The sequence below is a fragment of the Diospyros lotus genome, chromosome 8 (assembly GCF_014633365.1).
Source record: "Diospyros lotus cultivar Yz01 chromosome 8, ASM1463336v1, whole genome shotgun sequence".
In the NCBI taxonomy this organism is placed as follows: Eukaryota; Viridiplantae; Streptophyta; class Magnoliopsida; order Ericales; family Ebenaceae; genus Diospyros; species Diospyros lotus.
This window is the reverse complement of record NC_068345.1, coordinates 5,553,465-5,575,073: the sequence shown is the minus strand read 5'-3', so window position 1 is coordinate 5,575,073 and position 21,609 is coordinate 5,553,465. Positions and strand designations below refer to the sequence as shown.

The window sequence follows — 21,609 nt, the reverse complement described above, 5'->3', positions numbered from 1 at the left end:
TCATTATGGTTTAGGGTTTTAAAAATTTTCACATCTCATGTGTGCAGCGGAAATGAACACATAACTCATATGAATCTTAGATGTTTTAGCAACTACAATAACCATACAAGATAAATTGAATTTTTCAATAAATGGTACATTTTTTAAGAACCAGTGTTTGATGTAAGAGAAGCTTCACAAGCTAACCTTATCCCCCTCAAATGTGAAAGCCTAGTTGGTTCATACTAAACTAGCTTTCAAAATCCCTTCAAAACTCCTTTAGTGCTAGCTAAATACTACAAGATAATGTTTAGGCTTGCAGTTATTCTTGGTTTCAAAAACCAGAGGTCAACACTTGAGCAAATTGAAAGAAAGATGAATAAGAAGAAGAAAAATGAGATAACGAGGAGAAAAAAGATCAAACTATAATTATATGCTAAAGCGGAAGGAAAATCAATGAATTTCAAAATAAATTCATTTTAACTCATGTAACTTAATAGAGTGACAAGTGGCATAGGAGTTGGACTTTTCACTAAACTCTCGAATATTCTACTAATATTATGCCAAACAGAAACTGTCAATAATATTTATTGAACAGTCGAGAATTTTTAACTTTTAATAAACTATCGGTAATTTATGAAAGAAGTAGACAATTTGGTATTTGCTATCGCAAGACACTTACTCAATTGCATACAAATTTATCACTAACTCTTAATGATGATTGAATCATTTATTAACTCTTAATGGACGAGAACATAACACGAGTTCCATAATTCTTATTTCGATCGCTTTGTTTTTGGGTCTGACTTTCTAAATTCATTTCCAAATAGTAATCATGAAACATCAAACTCTTTTATTATCAATCAAACTTTTCGATCTATTTTAAGAATCTTTTCATTTTCTTAAAACACTTGATGATTTTGAGTATATATAATAATCTATCAAGATAATATAAATAACAATGAAGTTAATTCATAATGAATCTATTTCATTGACAATTATTGTGCAATTAAATTCTTTCATTACTAACGTCTCGATCGAGTAAAAGTCATGAATTTATCACACTTACTAACTTAGTACTATGCGATAAATCTTAGTTGATATGATAAGATGACATATTGAAAACTCATTTTCAATTATTCATTCCTTGGCCATGGACTTATCCTATCACAAATTAATAGAAAATGGCATAACATGTTTGCCTCACAATGAATATAATTGATCTTATCTAATAAACACTTGCCTTCATATTTCAGTCAAATTAGACCGCATAATAAACATTCTTACATTGCAATTGAATGAGTCAACATCATCAGAAAATCTCACACACTGGTACACAACACAACTATGTTGTTTTAAGTCAGATAATTAGTTATACAATCTCAATTAATAACAAATCATTAATCTTTTTAATCATGTGATTTGTTATCAACATCAAGTTTAGTGCGTTGTTCAACTAATAACCACTCACACATTTACTATGAGTATCTCATGCTTTGACATGTGACTCATCACTCTTTATTATTAGTATATTATACTAATCAAAATAGTAGATGTTTGTGCTATTCCGTACTGGTTTAATTAAGTCCTTAATTAAGTAAGATAAAGATTAGGAACAATTTAAGATTTCTTTTGTATCAAAGAATGTAGTTTATATATTATTAATAATTTAAGAATAAGATTAATAAAAATTAAAGAACTCATTCATACAAGATTGGAGAATTATGAATGAAGATAAACTATCATTTTATTATGTACAAAAACACATCAAAACGTCCATTTAGATATCATCTAGATCTATCATTAGAATATATCACTAACAATTACCCTACTATTAATTAAGGGTAAATTACAATATCTCTAAAATTTGATAAAAAAAAAAATATAGATACATTTGACATTCAAAAAATAACAGAGATTTCCCTTAAAATTATTGATCATTTATCATTTTTTCCCTTGTGAATGATTTTTGTTTGTAAATACTTAAATACCATTTGTTTTCTTTCATTTATATAAATAAAAAATAATATGATGAAAAAAAAAAAATTACTGTTGGTGGGCGACGATGGTGCCAACCACCATTGTGCCATTTGGGTTCCTTTTAAAAGAACCCAAGCCCAAGTCATTGGGTTCCCACAGTGGTGTCAGCAGTGACCATTGTGCCATTTGGATTCCTTTTAAAAGAACACAAATCATTGGGTTTTCATTGGAGGAACGTATGAACTGAGAGAGAGATCAAATAAAGAGAGAGACAAATAAAAAGATAGAGAGAAAATTTTATTGGCGATGGGGTTTTATCTTTCATTATCATTAAGATTTCATCAACTCAAAGTGAAAAAGAAGAAGAAAAGATAATAGAAAAAAGATAAATATATCGTATTACCATCACAAAATGATAACTTTTACTATTATGAATCAAAATTATTGTTTTCCTATTCTTTATTTTGGGGATATAAGGCAAATCTATACCTTCATTGTGAGATTATTACAAAATCTTATCGTAAGAGGGATAAAGAGAGGAAAGAGAAAGAAAGGAGAGAAGAGAAATAAAATAGTTTATAAATAAAAATAAAATGATTAATTTATACACCAAATTATTGGTAGAGAAGTATTTATCATTTATCAAATGTTATGGAGTGTCTGTGTTAAATTTTGGATATGCTTAATGTAATTTATCCATTAATTAATTATCTTTTAGTCCTTATACTTCAAATAACAAAATTTAAATAAAAATGTATCATTTAATAGTGGTTATAATTCTAGAAAAAAATAAATAACGAGAGAAATTAAATAAAAAGAAAGGATCATCGCGACTTCATTAGTAAAGTGTTTTCCCAGCTTTTTCACGGGCGAAGTGCTTGCGGTCAACTTTCTTATAATTCATTTTGACCCCGACAGTATACCTGAATCTCAATACTCACCTCCCATCTTCTCCCTCAAAGTCATCGACTGTTCTAACACTTAAACCTCTCTATCTCTCTCTCTCTCTCTCTGCACAGATCATCTGTCGCCAAGTGGGGGAGCTTAAGCTTGCTCTCTCTAATAAATATATATATATTCAGATCAGAACTCAGAAGTGACCTTCCCAAGAAAAGCTGGAGCTGCGATTGAAGCCAAGATGAGAGGGACCATTTCTGGTGCCTCTACCAACCCTATAGAGCCCAGACACCGACTCTCTCTAGCCAAGTTAGTCTCTCTCTCTCTCTCTCTCTCTCTCTCTCCATGTGCATATATATATAATATGCTCTCACAAATTCACGTTTGTCTTTATAAATACTGGATGAGCTGAAATCAGATTTTTTTAGAAGTATAAATTTTGTTGGATGAGCTCAAAAGTGGGGATTGCGTCTACATTCAACTCTTTCACTTTCAATTTGATCTGATTACTGGGAAGAAGTTATCGAATTTGCTGCAGAACCAGGGAAATCTTTTGTTGTGGCTATGTGATTGAGAACCCTTGTGTTAATTTTCGTAGGAGTCTGAAGTCAAATGGTGGAAGGGGATTTTAAAGAAATGATGTTTTGAAAAAGGAGGGGGGTTGCATTAGGTAATCGACAACTAGTGTAAAACTTGTTGGATCATACAATTGATGATTGGAAAGTTAGAATTCATCTAACCGATCTCATATAGTGTGATAAAAGGCTAAGGCTCGGAATGTTGCTGTTGACAAGGGTAACTAAGTGGCTGAAGCCTGAAGGAGAGGTTTTGAGATGGAAATTCAATATTCAATTGTAGTGGCTCATATTCAATGGCTTCCTTATGGCTTGCAAGGTATTGAAGTAAGAGGAAAATATGAGAAAAGAATACCTCGTTTATTCAATAATGAGAAAGAAGAAAGCTGCTTTCAGCTTAAATACATAAGTGCCCTGCCCCTGCTATATGTCCTGCTCTAACATAACTGCTAACTAAAAGCACAACTAACCAACTAACTGTACACATAAAATACAAATAGAATACATCAAAGATACACCCAATACATTTAATACTCCCCCTCAAGATGGACTATGAATATCCAAAATGACCATCTTGTCCAATAAAGGGAACAATCTAGCAGCCGGCAGAGGCTTAGTAAATGCATCAGCAAGCTGGTGTTGAGTACGAATAGGAAGAAGCTTGAGTATATCAACAGTTAGCTTGTCTCGAACAAAATGACAATCTAGTTCAATATGCTTTGTATGCTCATGGAAAACAAGATTATTAGCAATGTGTACAGCAGCCTGGTTATCACAAAATAGAAGAGCATAAGCAGTAGAATTAACATGAAAATTAGACAAAAGTTGAGTTAACCACATCAATTCACTGGCAGTAGAGGCAAGTGCTCTGTATTCAGCCTCAACAGATGACCTGGAAACAGTGCTTTGCTTCTTGGCCTTCCATGAAACTAACGAGTCCCCAAGAAATACACAAAAAACAGTTATAGACTTCCAAGTGTCTAAACAAGACCCCCAATCAGCATCAGAGAAAGCTCGAAGTTGAAGAGAAGAAGATGCTGAAAAGAACAATCCTTGACCTGGAGTAGATTTCAAATATTGGAAAAGATGGTAAGCAACTTCAAGATGAGGTTGCCGTGGCTGGGAAACATATTGGCTGAGCTCGTGCACAGCAAAAGTGATATCAGGTCTTGAGACAGTAAGATACAATAAGCAGCCAATAAGTCTTCTATATACGGTGGGATCTTGAAGCAAATCTCCCTCAAATGAACAAAGTTTAGAATTAGGAACCATAGGGACAAAAGCAGGCTTAGATGCTAAAAACCCAGTATCTTCAAAAAGTTATAGAGTATATTGTCTTTGAGAGAAGCAGATACTCTTATCAGATTTAGCTATTTCCAGCGAAGAAAGTATCTCAAACGACCAAGGTCTTTAAGCTTAAACTAAGTATGAAGCAATCCTTTAAGAGAATCAATGACAGTAACATTTGGGCCTGTTATGATGATATGATCGACATAAACTAGGAGAGCCACAAAAGAAGAACCATGTCCCTTGGTGAATAAAGAATAATTTGATTTGGAATGAGCAAAACCATGCTGAACAAGAACAGTGGAGAATACCACACTGTCTACTTCTTTCATAATCTGATTTGCACATACCCTAGCCATGCTCCGATCACAGCATATATACCTCATTTCATGGGATTTGTGCATGGGAAGGTTTATGTTTTCTCTTATGGTGAATTGGTAAATTGTGAATATTGTAAGCATGTGATGAATTATGGGCCGATAGGCATTTCAATTTATGTATATAAATGATGGTAATATTTTTGTAAATTATTTGAAATGTTTATATGTCAGTGGCTTACTATCCCCTATTGGAGTCTCGACTTCTTAGGGGGTAGTGCCGGTCACGGCAGTTGGATTTTGAGTCGTGACACTGATGCCAGTTCAACTTATGAGCATCCTATATACACCCATCTTCTCAACATATGTATGCAGCAATGCAAACGAATTCAGTCTCACAGGGTGTTCGACGAAATGCCTGAAAGACTTGCATATGCTTCGAAAGCCAATAAGATTGTCCATTCACAGAGCTTGAAACTTGGGTTTGGATTGGAAGGGAGGTTAGGAAACACCGTTGTAGATTTGTATGCTAAGTGTGGCAATGTGGAGTTTGCCTTGAGGGCTATTGATCAGCTTTAGAGCAAAGATGTTATTGCTTGGAATTCAGTTTTGTCAATGTCCTCGAGGCTGGGATTGTTGGAACAGGTTATTCAGCATTTTGGTTCGATGCAAAATGATGAGGTGTCACAAAATCAGTTCACTTTCTCGGTTGTTTTATCTGCTTGTGCTAGATTGATGGATGCTGAGTTTGGGAAACAAGTGCATTGTAATGTCATTAAGACAGGGTTTGAGTTTAGTTCCTTTTGTGAAGGTTCTCTTATTGACATGTATGCTAAACTTAATAGTGTAACAGATGCTCGTAGGATATTTGATGGTGCCGAGGAGCTGGATACAGTGTCCTGGACTGCAATGATTGCAGGGTATGTTCAAATTGGTTTTCCTGAGGAGGCATTGATATTATTTGAAGATATGCAGAGATTAGGACACACACCAGACCAGGTAGCATTTGTTAACTGTCATTAGTGCCTGCATGAGTCTAGGGAAGCTTGATAATGCTTGTCAGTTTTTTTCCCTAATGCCTAACCCGAATGTTGTGGCATGGAATGTGATGATTTCAGGGCATACCAAGATGGGTTATGAATGGGAGGCTGTCATGTTTTTCCAAAATATGAATAAAGGTGGTGTTAAGTCCACAAGATCCACATTGGGTAGCATTTTGAGTGCCATTGCAAGTTTGGAGAATCTTGAGTATGGCTCGCAGGTTCATTGTCAAGCAACAAAACAAGGGTTGAATGATAATGTTTATGTTGGAAGTTCTTTAATTAATATGTATGCCAAATGTAAGAAAATGGAAGCTATGGAGAAAGTGTTTTACCCTCTAGATGAGAAGAATCTCATATTATGGAATGCAATGCTTGGAGGTTATGCACAGAATGGGTACACCCAGAGTCATGGAGTTAGCATGAAGGATTCCAGTTTCCATCTAGATGAATTTACCTTCACTAGCATTTTAAGTGCATGTGGTTGCTTGGAAAACTCAAGAATTGGGCAGCAACTACACTGTTGTGTAATCAAGAACAACCTTGAAGCAAACTTATTTGTTGGAAATGCATTAGTTGATATGTATGCCAAATCTGGGGCTCTAGATGATGCAAGGCAACAATTTGAGCTATTGAAGAATCGTGATAATGTTTCTTGGAATTCAATTATTGTTGGTTATGTGCAGGAAGAAAATGAGGATGAGGCTCTCAAATTGTTTCACAGAATGAACTCAGATGGCATTACATGTGATGAAGTGTCATTGGCCAGCATACTCCGTGCTAGTGCAAATCTTCGAGCTGTTTATCAAGGAAAGCAAATCCATTGTTTAGCAGTCAAATATGGTTTAGAAACTAGCCTATATAGTGGAAGCTCTCTTATTGATATGTATTCCAAGTGTGGGGCCATTGGTGCAGCATAAGAAATTTTCAGTCTCATGCCCGAGCGGAGTGTGGCCTCCATGAATGCTCTGATTGCTGGATGTTCTGAAAGTAATTTACAGAAAGCAGTAATATTGTTTCATTTTATGCTGGTTGAAGGTTTGAGACCTTCCGAAGTCACCTTTGTGTGCCTTCTGGATGCATGCACTGAACCTTCTCTACTAAATCTTGGAAGACAAATACATAGCTTTATACAAAAGGTGGGGCTTTTATGGGATACTGATTTCTTGGGTGTCTCTCTGTTGGGCACATACATGAATTCTCATTCTAGAACAGAAGCAAAAATTCTCTTCTCAGATTTTCCCAATCCAAAAATTGCAGTATTATAGACTGCTATCATTTCAGGACATGCTCAAAGTGATTGCAGTGAGGAATCTCTGCAGTTCTATCGAGAAATGAGAAGGTGGAATGCCTTGCCAGACCAAGCAACATTTGTCAGTGTCCTCAGAGCGTGTGCCATCTTAGCTTCTTTGAGACATGGTAGAGAGATCCATTCTGTAATTTTCCACACTGGTTATGATCTGGATGAGTTAATAAGTAATGCATTGATTGACATGTATGCTAAATGTGGGGACGTAAATAGTTCAGTGCAAGTTTTTGTCAAAATGGGCAGTAAAAATGCTGTTTTTTCTTAGAACTCAATGATAGTTGGGCTTGCCAAGAATGGGCATGCAGAAGATGCACTACGATTCTTTGATGAAATGAAACAAACCAATGTGAAGCCTGATGATATCACATTCCTTGGTGTTCTCACTGCATGTAGTCAAACAGGAAGGGTCGCCGAAGGTCATCAAATCTTTGATATTATGATTAGTCACTATAAAATACAACCTAGAGCTGATCACTATGCCTGCATGATTGATCTTCTAGGTAGATGGGGCTTTCTTGATGAAGCACAAGAGTTCATCGACAAACTAGAGCTTGAACCTGATGCTATGATGTGGGCTGCATTTCTTGGTGCTTGTAGAATACACGGCGATGACAAAAGAGGGAAGCTTGCAGCTGAGAAACTCATTGAGTTGGAACCTGAAAATTGTTCTCCCTATTTTCTGCTTTCTAATATGCACGCCGCATCAGGGAACTGGGATGGTGTTAACACTGTGAGAAGAACAATGAAAGAAAAAGGTCTCAAAAAGTTTCCTGGATGTAGCTGGATTTTGGTGGGACATAAGACAAACTTCTTTGTTGCAGGGGACGAATTGCATCCCAGTGCTGGTGAAATACATTCTGTTTTGAAGGATATGGCAGCATTGATGAAAGATGGGGATTTTGTTTCTGAAATCAAATCTTTTCTTCACATGGAAGAATAAGATGGTGGCTTTTATTTTTTCAATAAGTTAAAAAGCAAGTAGTGACTAAGTCATCTGCTGTTTGCAGACGGAATAGAGCAGGAGCAGGACCTTGCATTTTTGGGGGTAGACCCTAGATCTGCAAGAGTTGCAAATAGCTCTTCCAACATTTGTTTGGAATGAATTTGAGATGGAAATTTATACGGTTATATTTAGGAAGTCAATTGCTGTAGATTCTTGATCTTTTTGATTGATGTTTTCACTGAAGAACATATTAGAAGGTTAAGCAGCCTAGGTCTGCAGGGTTGAACATCAACAACCTTTTTTCACTGATTGTCAATTCTGAAGATTATTGGCAGTTTCTCCACATTGGGGGAAAAGCAGCAAGAAGACAAGACTGTGTTCTTCAATAACTGGAATTCTGTGGCTTGTCCTTACGACTCAGCAGCTAATGATCAAGAAAAGTGGATAACAAATGTATGTCTTCTCTAAATCTGAAAAGACTGTTCTTCTATAACCGGGATTGTGTGGCTTGTCCTTTTGACTCGGCAGTTGACGATGAAGAAAAGTGGACAACAAATATCTATCTTCTCTAAATCTGGAATTGTCCTTTTCTTGAAGATCAGGATCGAATGGCATTTGATCAATGAACTAATTTCATTTCGAATGCACCTTCTGATCATAATGAAATTATATGATTGATTCCATTTGTAAAGTTGTGTATTTGCTGTTTGCATTTCTTACTGTTGCAAACATTATAATATCCTATAGCACAACTTATGCAACACAGGAACATGCTTTGTTATAAATCTGTCTCATGCTGTCTTTAATTATTATAAATGTTGTTTCCTGATATTTTAGGCCATCTCCTCCTGCTTCTGTACTAATTTGTTCTTGAATATGATCCAGTGAAGACACAAACAAAAGGAGGTCTCTAAAAAGTAGAGTTTTGAAAGACAGTGACAAGCCGTTCCATGGATCTGGCCAAGACAGGAACTTGAACTGCAAATTTCCAACTTTAAAACTTGTCTTGGTCATTATTGTTTTGGGAACATTTTCTACACTCTTGCACTCTCCATCGGTTCATATTGCTGACCATCCATCCAGTACTGGATTTAGGTATGTCGTACCATATACACCTTTTGCTTTGATATTTTTAGTACCATTTTCAAGCTTTTTACTTTAACGAACTTGTTTTCCAGACACAGAGGTTCCCTCCATTGTCTTTTCTTTGTTTCTGATTTCGCTTACCTGTCTTTTCCTACAACAAGCCGTTTGAGTCCTTATTATATAGTTTGTAGGCTTAATATTTCTTGTAACTATGTCTTGAAGGCAAAGTCTCTTGTATGCAGGCCGAGTTTTGTGGATCGGTGGATCAGGGATACTTCTTCTGTAGACCATGCTTATATGTCACTGTTAGATATTAATTGGGACAACATCCTGAACGTAATTGAGAAACTGACCGACAAGAATGAGTATCAGGGAGTAGGTCTGTTGAACCTCAATGACACTGAAATTGAGCAGTTCAAGCAGCTTATACCAGATGCAGAGCATGTCATTCTACACCTTGATCATGTCGCAAACAATATCACTTGGGAGTCCCTGTATCCTGAATGGATTGATGAGGAAGAAGAATTTGAGTTTCCCGTTTGTCCTACTATACCAAGAGTTCAGGTCCCTGGAAAACCACGGATAGATCTTATTGTGGTCAAACTACCTTGCAACAAGACAGGGGACTGGTCAAGAGATGTAGCTCGTCTCCATTTGCAACTGGCAGCAGCCGAGCTCGCTGCCACTGCCAAAGGATATCATCCTGTGCATGTACTTTTGGTGACTGATTGCTTCCCAACTCCAAATCTTTTTACCTGCAAAGAACTTCTTGTACGTGAAGGCAACGCATGGCTATACAAACCTAATCCTAGCACATTGAGAGAAAAGATCCAGTTGCCAGTTGGGTCTTGCGAACTAGCAGTTCCTCTCAAAGCTAAAGGTGAGTTCAAACTGGTATCTTCTTGCAATTAGTACTGGTAAAGTCCTCGTCATCAAGGTTTTATATAGACAGCTTGCTTTCCAAGCATTATTTCCTATTCCTATTAACATTTTGCAATGAGTGAAATAAGGCTTTCTGAGTTGACTTGGATTTTCAATGGAATATGAATAAACACTTTAAGGATGTTAGTGTGAGGAAAGAAATGTCGAGTTGGATGCATCAGGTAAGGTCCATTTGGATCTTGACAAAAAAAAAAAAAATCTTTCAATTAGGTTAAAATCAATCTTACCTGGCGGTTTCAAACTAACAGTGCGAGGCCTACTTTTTTCAACCCGCATCAAATGCAAGAGTGAGTCTGTTTGTTTAGCTATTGATCTGGAAAGTCTTCATAAGTAATTTCTTAAAGGGGTCAGTCAGGTTTTTAAAGTGGTTGACATTAGAGATGAGTTGATCTTACAGAAAGATGAATGACTGATATAACATTTTTGGACAGAGAACTGGTACTCGGGAAATGCAAAGCGGGAAGCATATGCGACAATCCTGCACTCAGCGCACATTTATGTTTGTGGGGCCATTGCTGCGGCTCAGAGTATCCGCATGGCAGGTTCAACACGAGATTTAGTGATTCTTGTTGATGAAACGATCAGTGATTATCACAGGGGAGGCCTGGCGGCTGCAGGGTGGAAAGTTCGTACAATCCAACGAATCAGGAATCCGAAAGCTGAAAAGGATGCCTATAACGAATGGAACTACAGCAAATTCCGGCTATGGCAGCTAACAGATTATGACAAGATTATATTCATCGACGCTGACCTGCTCATACTGAGGAATATCGATTTCCTGTTTGAGATGCCAGAGATTTCGGCAACAGGAAACAATGGCACACTCTTCAATTCTGGTGTGATGGTTGTTGAACCATCAAACTGCACATTCCAACTGCTGATGGATCACATCAATGACATTGAGTCCTACAATGGCGGGGACCAGGGGTATCTGAACGAGATCTTCACATGGTGGCACAGGATCCCGAAGCACATGAACTTCTTGAAGCACTTTTGGGAAGGCGACGAGAAGGAGAAGAAGGAGATGAAAACGCGCCTCTTTGGAGCCAATCCTCCAATACTTTACGTCCTCCATTACTTGGGTCTGAAACCCTGGCTATGCTTCCGGGACTACGACTGCAACTGGAACGTGGACATACTGCATGAGTTTGCAAGCGATGTCGCGCACAAAAGGTGGTGGAAGGTTCATGACGCGATGCCAGAGAACTTGCAGAAGTTCTGCCTCCTCCGGTCCAAGCAGAAGGCGGCGTTGGAGTGGGATCGCCGGCAAGCTGAGAAAGGAAACTACAGCAATGGCCATTGGAAGACTAAGATCCGGGACTCGCGATTGCAGACTTGTTTTGAGGAGTTCTGTTTCTGGGAGAGCATGTTGTGGCACTGGGGAGAAACAAATTGGACTGATAATGCAACTGCTGCTTCTTCTCCGCCATCACCACCTGCAATTACTACTGCTTCTCTATCTTCTTTGTAATATTTATTCCGTTTTCCACCAAATACTAGCTGTTTTGCTTATTTATTAATTACAATGAGCTTTACTTGTTGCTATAAGAAAAGTAGATTTTCTAATTCAATATGCCGAAGTAATTGCTGGCCTGTCAATATGCCAAAGATTGGAGGGAAAAGGAGAGGGCAGGGAACCCAAGGATGGGAAGAAGGGTTAAAAAGGAAGAAGTAGGGGTTATGGGTAAACTGTAATTTTCACTCATAAAAATAAAGGTAATTACTTTTGGTCAAATATATAATTTAGTCTCTATATTTATACATTTTTTTTTATTTAGACACTTGAAATTTTTGTTGTTTCAGAGTCACATTTGAACTATGCGATGTCATTTGTTAAGCCAATTGTGAATTTTTTATTGTTTTAATTATACTTCTAAATTCATTATTTTCAAAAGATTTGTTGAGGTATATAATTGAGAACAATTTTATCGAGATATGTAATTGAGAATTCAGGAGTGTATTTGAAATAACAAAAAATTCAAGTGTTTGAATGAAAAATAATGTATTTGTTAATTATTTTTTGATTTTGATTTTATATATTTTAGCGGTAAATTATCAAGAAAAAAAAAATTACTTTTATTGTGTTTTCAAGTTTAGGCTTAACATTTTAAATTTTGAAAAAATTCCATGCTTTAAGTTTAGGAAAATTCAAAAAAATATCTCTAAAGTTCAAAAAATGGCATATAATACCCTTGGTCTTTACCATCGCATTGCAAATATCCCTCTATCGTTAAGTAGCCATTTATAAGCACTGACGTTCTATGTGTTGATGTTAGCATAAATTTTTTTAAACTTTCCAAAATACCTTATTACATTGCAAATGTCCATTTTATCCTTATGTTAAGTGATCAAAATACCTAAGTATTTTGGAAAATCACAAGACTCATGGTTTAAACATGGATCTCGACGGCAATATAATATGCCTATTTGTGAATGAATCTGAGTATTAGTGATTAGTGTTGTAAGGTGTCACAAGCTGATTTGAATAGGAGTTCTTATTCTTATTTAGGACTTGAAACAATGCTTAGGGTTTGAAGTAGTAGAAAGTGTAGTTATTGAGTTAAGCCATTTTCCTTGAAAATAAAGGACAAAAAGATAAGGAATTTAATATAATTGTTCTTTTATTATGTTTGTATGGACATTGAGTGAAAAATAGTAGGAGAAATTTTGAAAAAATGATGAAAAATTAATGGGTTATGCGGAGGTCATTTTTTGTCAAAATACCCTAATTAGAGAGATACTTTGTGTATATTTTATAAAACTATAGAGGTACTCTTGGCATACTTTATGAAATTACAGGGGTACCAATTAATTGCAATGTATTATATTATTTCAATATAAATTGTAAATGCATCCCTGTTTATTCAAATCTTGGGTTGTTAGGTTTACATATCGAAATTAGAATTCTTTTTCTAGCAAGAGAGCAATCGCTAGAATTTTTGAATCGAAAAAGAATCTTGAAAATTGTACTTCTATTGTAAGGAAGGAAGTTGCAAATCTTTTGAATGGTGTAAGCCAATATCTTTGGCTTAGGATGCTGACAATAGTAGTGTAGGGAAACACATACTTAGGGTGCAAGTTATGATGGTAATGGATTTGAAGGCTTAGTTATCACAAGCAATACTGTTTGGAGGTGTTACACATTCTTTTTGGTTTGCCCTTGTAGTCTTATTTATAGCTCTTGCTATGAAGTAAACCATAATAAATGGTAGTTTAAGGCTAGTATTTTCATTACTAAACATAGTAACTATAGGTTAGGTTGCCTTTTTGTCTTTTGTAAATCAATTTAATGGAACTTTGTGAGAGGCTAGGTCTTGAACTTATCTTTTATAATTCCATTTAGGTTTCTTGTAATTGAGGCTGCATTAATAGAATTGGCAATATGAATCATATGGCTAATAGCTTTGGTGGTTACTTAACTGAAACATTCACATTTAATGCCCATGCACTCAAATTTTTATATAACATTGGAGATACGAAGTTTGATTCAGTTTATGACATCTATGCTAAGTTGATATGAGGGTCTCATTTCTTAGTTAATAGGTCAGGGTCAAAGGGGCAACGCCTTTTGTGGGGGTTTAGGGGTGGTGCCTCTAGACCTTAAACACTAAACAGACCCGAAACCTAAATAGATTAAGAATCTTGTTTGAATTGGGAGTTTCACTTTTGTCCTAATTTTTGTATATAAATATGTGGACATAATTTTTGTAATGGTAACCTTTTCAAATAGTGAAAAATACCTAGTGCGACCATAGACGTAGTCACCCTTTACTAAACCACACAAATTTTGTCTTTTGTGTACACACAATTGTGTTTAAGTTTTTTTTTTTCCTCTTGATTTATTCCCCTAACATATAACTTGTACAATCAGTGCATGCAAACTAAACTTCAAAAAATAGATCACACAGCTTCAAAAGTGTAATGTACGAAAAAAGAATAATAAATAACACCTATTCAAAGATTCAAAAACTTAGACAAGGGCAGTTACAACAATAGTGTAGAAATCATACTTTGGCAATGACATTTAACAAATGGACTATGATGCAAACCTATCAATTTGTGATTGTGTTTTTTTTTTTTCAAAAAACTAAAGGCATTTATATTATCTATACAAAAGAAAACAATAAATGCTTGTACAAAGTAAGGCATTTATATTGTCTATTATTGTTGCTTAAATACATTAATTTTTTTTTATAGGAAATCTCAACAAAAAACTAGCAAGGTTAGGTAGGAATACAACGGCTGTCCAGAAGAGGTTAATAGTAGTTGTGATGGTGCTCAATCTATTGTCCGGGAGAGATAGGGAGTGCTCGAAAGAAAGATTGCATGGAAGAAGTTTTTGCTGTCTCAAAGAATAGATGGTACCCAAAAGAAGTGTCTATAATGCATAAAACATGTGGAAATTTCTCCTACGCGGGCCCTTTGATGCTGCCAAGGTAGCCTAAGAATGCAAATGTTATATGGATGAAGTATGCAAATGTAGTGGAACGCATCCAAGAGAAGTGAGGGACTCTTCGAAAAACAAGTGTTATGCGGGTGCTCAAAGGTGAAAGATGAAAAAAAAAGTCCTTTCAACACAAAAGGTCAAGGGGTATTTATAAGTATCAGTTGGTGATTGGGACACGTGACACGCACATGTGGGGGACGAACAACTCTTCCGATTGTAGGGCACACGGTTCTCTCAGCCACACGTGACTATCCCAGGGTTAAGCTCGAAAAGACCCTAATGAGAAACCCTTTCTAGAGAATGGTTCTTCGAAGAAAAGAAAGCCTGAAGAAGGCGAGCCACGTTATATGGGATGACGTGGGTCTGAGTTGTGCGGGACATAGATCTTTCTATGACTTTCCCAAGAGGATGCTCAACCTAGTACATTTATAATATTACCTTGGTAAGGAGTTCTTCTTTTGTGTAAATAATAATGAATTAATAGAAATCACAAAATGTCTACAGCTAATGCTAGGGTATACACTAAGCAAACAAAATACAAAACATGACAAGCCCAACAAGCAAAACAACCACACAAGAGAAAAAAACAACACTAACAAAACACAAAACACTCACAACATATATAAGATAAAACTCGAGCTCAACATCATGTTGGGTCAGTAAGACTACGATGCTTTCTTGGGATTGAAGTTGCATAATCTTATAAGGGCATATTTATTTTATAAAGAAAGTATGTTTTGGATCTCCTAAAAGAAAGTAGAATGTTAGGGTGTAAAACAAGCAAAAACATCTTTGAAACAAATCATTATCTTAAATATGGAGATGGTGATAAGGTTAATATTGAAAAACATTGAAGGTTAGTAGGAAGGTTATTCTACATTCTCACATTTGTCCAAACATAGCATATGTTTTTACTTGAAAAACATGGACATTTGAGAATAAAGGCCTATATTAATGTTGATTGTGCAATTGAGCCTATAATAGGTTATTGCATTTTCATTAGTGGCATCCTTTATGATCAGAGTTTAAATTATATAAAGAGAAAGTTCAAACATAGATATCTCTTAGTTTATTTGATGGTATTAATGCAAAACATCAGTGAGTTATTACATCATGAGGATGAATTTTATTGGTGAGCACGAATTTTAAAGTTCGAGTTGAATTTGTGAACCTAAGTTTCACATGATCATCACCATTATTATTGCACTACTAAAATTCAATACTAGTGCATCCCCTGTACGATACATGGATATTGCAAGAAAAAAAAAATTGTTAAAGTGAAAGTTGCATGATTCAGTAGTTACAACAAATAAGCATCACAACGAAGAAGTAGAAAATAAACAAAATAATCGTGTTGTAATAATGAGAAATGAACAAACATACAACAAAAGGATTACAGGTTTTGAAAGACTTCCTTTTACACTACATTTGTCATTGAATTTGTTAGTCGCTCGTCCTTATCACAAATCAGTATCCTCAGTCCATCGGGCGTTGTGAATCTTGACACAACAACATATAATTATCCATGACTGAATATTAGTCTTTTCAAATAAAATCCCACATAAGATAGTGATTATCCTTGACTTTTGTTTATTTTCATTTCATATTATACAATTAGAGGGTATTGTCTCCTTGTAAATTTGAAAGGTAATCTAGGGCCAGAAGGGGTCAACGTCATTCTAGAAATGAGAACAGTATGTCTAGCATTACTTCCAGCAAGAATTTTCGCCTCAAGGACATGTTTTCCAAGTCTTGTAATGACCAATCTAGTTCTATTGAACAAACCAACTGAATGATTTATGTTCCTCAATAGCATGACATGGGTGCCAACTTTCAGCTTTAGTTCATGGTTTGGCACACCAGAACACCTAATCCCATTTAAAAACTCAAGCGCGTGGAGATCCTGTAACAAATCTACATTTGCATATGATTTGCATGTAGAATCAGAACTCAAATAAGTATTTACTTCAGTCGAAGTAAGCGACATCATGTATTCTTTTACGGATTCGATAACATTCAACGTCGGTGCTAAGATAGACCTTTCCTGCAGATATGATGTGTCACGAACATCGTTTGTAAGGGTCGGATAAGTGCTAGTCATAATCGCATCTACTGGATTATTGTACTCAACAATCAAAAGATCATCTGGTATCTCAACAGTTGCATGACCATCATTAGGACTGCCTGTAACGCCTAGTTTTCCGAGCACGTTATCAGAACTCAAATAAGTATTTACTTCAGTCGAAGTAAGCGACATCATGTATTCTTTTACGGATTCGATAACATTCAACGTCGGTGCTAAGATAGACCTTTCCTGCAGATACGATGTGTCACGAACATCGTCTGTAAGGGTCGGATAAGTGCTAGTCATAATCGCATCTACTGGATTATTGTACTCAACAATCAAAAGATCATCTGGTATCTCAACAGTTGCATGACCATCATTAGGACTGCCTGTAACGCCTAGTTTTCCGAGCACGTTATAATTTAGGACAATTCTAGGATAATAATTTTTTTTTAATACTACTAAAACTAAACCATATCACTCCTCATATTCATCCCAAAATTTTCATTCATTTATCTCCAAGGAGAATCATCATAAATATCAAATGCAGAAGCTAGAATCGAACCTAACATCATAACATTAATCATAAATCAGTTCTTAGATTAAAGGAACATAAATTTCTCAACATGACTTAATACATAACATAAGTTCTCAACTAACATTAACCCTAAATAGGGTTCTACATCATCATTCCTCAAAACGTTCAGAATTCAAAGTAGCAGAACTTAAATATATAAGCTACATAACATACATTCAACTCATTATACAACTCATCATGCACTTTACTAAGTGTCATTTCATGCCTCATTCATCATCGTTTCTGCTACAATCTCCATCTGGAACGTTTGAATATTACAGGGGCAAAACCCAAATTAGATAATGAATCATCTAAGTAAGAGAACAAAATATTTAATGCTCATGTATGTATGTAATGCACATAACATCATAACTCTCATGTTTGGGTCGACTGCACCTTAAGATTACCCACCATTTTTTCAGTCTTCCTCCCAGACCGAGGTGTATGGGTGCACCCTTGGTAAAGCAACGACGCCAGTATCTAATCCCAAACCCATACAATATATGACTGTGAATCTCATCATACTCATATGCATATCAATCTACATGACTTACTCACAACAAGACATGACAATATGATAAGATCATAAAACTAAATCGAGTTGGGAAGTACCACTTACCTTTAGCACGAATCTCTAAAAATGCACATCACCTCGATTTGCGTGTCCGACCTCGATTTTCATGTCTGACCTTAATTTTTGTGTTAACCCTCAAAAGTTACACCAATCACTTTATCTTGAGCACAACAACCCTATAAATCATATTTAATCACTAAATATCTCAAAACATTAATTTCCTCATTTTCTATGCATTTTCTTTCATTTTCCCTTCTAAAAATCCAAATAAATACTTCTTAAACTATTTTCTCAAATCTCTTTCCACAACAATTAATAATAACCTACAAGATTTAAGAGAAAATTACTGAACTTACCCGGATGCTGCCTTTTCACGCTAAATGAGGCTATTCGATGCAAAAACCGAGACATCGGGAAGGCAAACATGAAATCTTTTTGCACAAACTCCCATAAAATATTTTTCTTGATTTTTCTAACTTTTTTTCGGATCTCCCACGCGCTCACATGCGTCCCCACGCATTAGGGTGACTGGTGGCCCGTGAAGACCAGCGCGTGCCGACCACGCGTCGATCGTTTTCTCCAGCGACGGCTTGTTGGCGATTCAGGCCAACTCCATTAACTTGCTCACCTTGATGAATCGATCATGATGGTCCATCTTGGGCCTCCAAAGGAGCACTGGAAGAGGTCCAATTTGTCGGCCAAAGGCTCGGCCAGGCGAACCGCCTCCTATTTCCGGCGAGGCCCCGAAACCTCATTAAACCTTAACCAAAATACCTCAAAATGCACAGAAAACACCTTTACCTTGATATTTTACTCTTGAGTAATGAAATGGTTTTGATGAATGTCTATATGAAAATCAATATATGAAAATCAATCTATATGGATTTTGTGAATGAGAAAATGAATTTTTAATATATGAGTTTTGAAGCAAGGTATGAAAACCTATAGAAGAAATATTGAGTAAGGTTGAGTGTGATTTGTTTCAAAAATATACTTTTGATAATCTCAACTTGTTTTAAAGATAATCAAAATGAGTTTTTAAAGAATCGAATAAGGTTGTTTTGAAAATTCAAGTTTTTCTAAAGAATAGTCGACTATCAGGATTATTCTGTTGACTATGCTTCAAAATAGTCGACTGTTTTTAATGTTCTGTCGACTATTTAAGCATCTGTCGACTATTTTAGCATCTGTCGACTATCGAGTAAAAATAGTCGACTATGCCTTTTGATCTGTCGACTATTTTTGTTCATGAAATTCAAAAATTTCTTCACATTTCAGCAACTGTCGACTATTCAAGTATGTCTGTTGACTATTGGATTTTTGTATTAAAAATAGTCGACTATCAGTATATGTCTGTCGACTATTCTTAGTTTTACTTGTAAAAATAGTTGACTAATCTTTTCTTCTGTCGACTATTATGTTTCACAGATTTTATAACGGCTAGTTTTTCAACTCCAACAGTCACAAAAACAGCTAGTTTCTTCTTCAATCTTTATGGATGCTTATATATACAACTCATGGATGATCAAGGAGACGCTAATGGACTGAAACGAGATGATCTAGCAATTGCAAATAATTTTATTCGAGTTTACAGTGTTTGGGCTTTCATTGTTTTATTTTTCTCTCCAAGGCTTTGCTATTCTATCATTGTAAATTTATTGTTAAGCCTTGTTTTTCATTGTGAGAGAACTTGTAACTAAGAGTGTTAACTCTTAGCTTATCTCTTTCATTTGTATTGTTTCTATTTTCCTAGCTTGTGTAGCTAGAGGGCCCATTAAATTGGGAGGTTGTATTTCCTAGCTTGTGTAGCTAGAGGGCCTACTTGTGTAAGTAGGAGGTTTTAGTGAATTGGTTTAAAATCCTTAGTGGGAGCTAAGGTAGTGGATTAGGCTTGGTTTAAGCCGAACCACTATAAATCCTTTGTGTTTTTTATTCTTCTTGCTTCACATTTGTCATTTCATATGTTCTATATTTTAAATCACTAAAACCTCAATTGGGTTAAAAAGTTTTTCAAGTTTTATCATTTAAGTTTTTAAATATCCAATTCACCCCCCTATTGGTGTGTGCCATAGCATCTCCCGTTCTAACATACCTCATGGGAAACAAAAGCCCTTTATTCCCATTGCTCAGTTCGTTCGATTTCGTGGCCGATTTGAGGCTCAAACTTCTCCCATTTCGACCATTGCGAAACCCCTATTTATAGGCATCTTCGATACTTCAAATGCTCGATATCAGCCAACCCATGAGCCTTAGAGCATATACCTGCCCTAGATCGACCTTGAGCGAGCCTTATCCGACCATAAAAACCCATTTACAGGTGCGACAAATCGGCCAATTTTCTAGTTGGATTTTCTTTGAATTCCAGGCATCCATGTGGTTGTTGCCAGCTAAGATTTGACCCAAAGGCATCCCCGACCATTGCTCGTGGGTTCCCCGTGGCCAATTTGGCAAATGGAATGGGCTGGTCGGCCATTGTTGCTTTGAAAGTTTCTTGAAATTGCACTTTGGCACCTCAAACTTTGGCTTTCTCACTTTGGCCCATTTTCACGAAGCCCATCAACTTTTCATAATTGCATTTAAGACCCTCATGTCCTAAAACATTCATTTGACCCTCGAAGATTCTGAAAAAAAGTCATTTTGACCTTTCTCCGGTAATTTCAAAAAATTGCACTTAGGCCTGAATCTTCGTTTTGGCCTCAAACTCTTTCGTTTCTTCCTGAAACAACTGAAGGGTTGTTCCTTATGAAAAACCAAAGCCCCCTCAACCTTCCGTTAACTTCCTAGAAGTCGCTTATAACAATTCAGTTTTGCAGCCTAAATGACAGCTGTATTTTAGCTGTACCGAAACTCATTCTGAATCCAATTTCTTCCGATACCATAAATCATGCCTCGAAATGCTCGACAAAATCGTATCATTTTCCTTAGATATCTCGGCTCCAGGGCATTCCCTACAGTCGATTCAGTATTTATAATTGCTATCAAGTCAATTTTTCAGTATTCTAAACTTACTTAAATTACGTGGTAACCTCATGAAAATATGGGTTCTTATACCACCTATAGTACCATCTCCAATGCTAGAAATCCATTTGGAGAACACCTTCAACTGGGCACATTCACTACCTGATTCAAGATTCTAGAACCTTATATTCTTAGTTAACCTCAAAATTATACAATCTCTCCACAAATATGATGAATTGATAAATGCAAGGACAATATCTTGTCTGCTTCCTTTAGAAATTACAAGCAAGATTTGTAGGAAATCTCCTCCAAAAACTATTGTCTTCCCTCCAAATGGTAATTCCATACTCATTAGATTGCTGAATCTCAAAATGTCTCTCATGCTCCTATCTAATATTTCAAAACAATACTTATTCATCATAGGTGCTTCATCCCAAATAATGAGTTTACACTTTAATTACAATTAATTCTGCAAGAGGACTCCCCTGTTTAATATTGCACGTTGAATCTTCATTTGGATTTAATGGAATTGCAAATCTAGAATGAGTTGTTCTACCACCAGGTAATAGAAGAAACACTATTCCACTTGACGCCACATTAAGTACAATCTCTCCCTTTAGTCTTAGAGTTGCA

General features: G+C 36.0%; 1 protein-coding gene across 2 annotated transcripts; it reads left to right on the top strand.

Moving 5' to 3' along the window:
- The first annotated feature begins 2,892 nt into the window (after positions 1-2,892).
- On the top strand, positions 2,893-11,926 carry LOC127807722 (putative UDP-glucuronate:xylan alpha-glucuronosyltransferase 3). 2 transcript variants are annotated; one of them, XM_052345767.1, is made up of 6 exons: positions 2,893-3,165; positions 5,889-6,034; positions 6,154-8,780; positions 9,213-9,422; positions 9,656-10,293; positions 10,787-11,926. In XM_052345767.1, the coding sequence occupies exons 5-6, from the start codon at positions 9,711-9,713 to the stop codon at positions 11,824-11,826; spliced, it is 1,623 nt and encodes a 540-aa protein (XP_052201727.1). In that variant the 5' UTR covers positions 2,893-3,165; positions 5,889-6,034; positions 6,154-8,780; positions 9,213-9,422; positions 9,656-9,710; the 3' UTR covers positions 11,827-11,926. The 2 variants fall into 2 exon arrangements, with proteins under 2 accessions (XP_052201727.1, XP_052201726.1); XM_052345766.1 differs by lacking the exons at positions 5,889-6,034; positions 6,154-8,780 and having other exon boundaries at positions 2,894-3,165.
- Positions 11,927-21,609: the final 9,683 nt, after the last annotated feature.

What these genes read in the sequence shown, in the direction of transcription:
- LOC127807722 (XM_052345766.1), top strand. Translation starts at nt 3,098, where the DNA reads ATGAGAGGGACCATTTCTGGTGCCTCTACCAACCCTATAGAGCCCAGA. An exon ending in CACCGACTCTCTCTAGCCAA is followed by an intron (nt 3,166 to 9,212) that starts GTTAGTCTCTCT and finishes AATATGATCCAG; the next exon opens with TGAAGACACAAACAAAAGGA. An exon ending in CCATCCAGTACTGGATTTAG is followed by an intron (nt 9,423 to 9,655) that starts GTATGTCGTACC and finishes TCTTGTATGCAG; the next exon opens with GCCGAGTTTTGTGGATCGGT.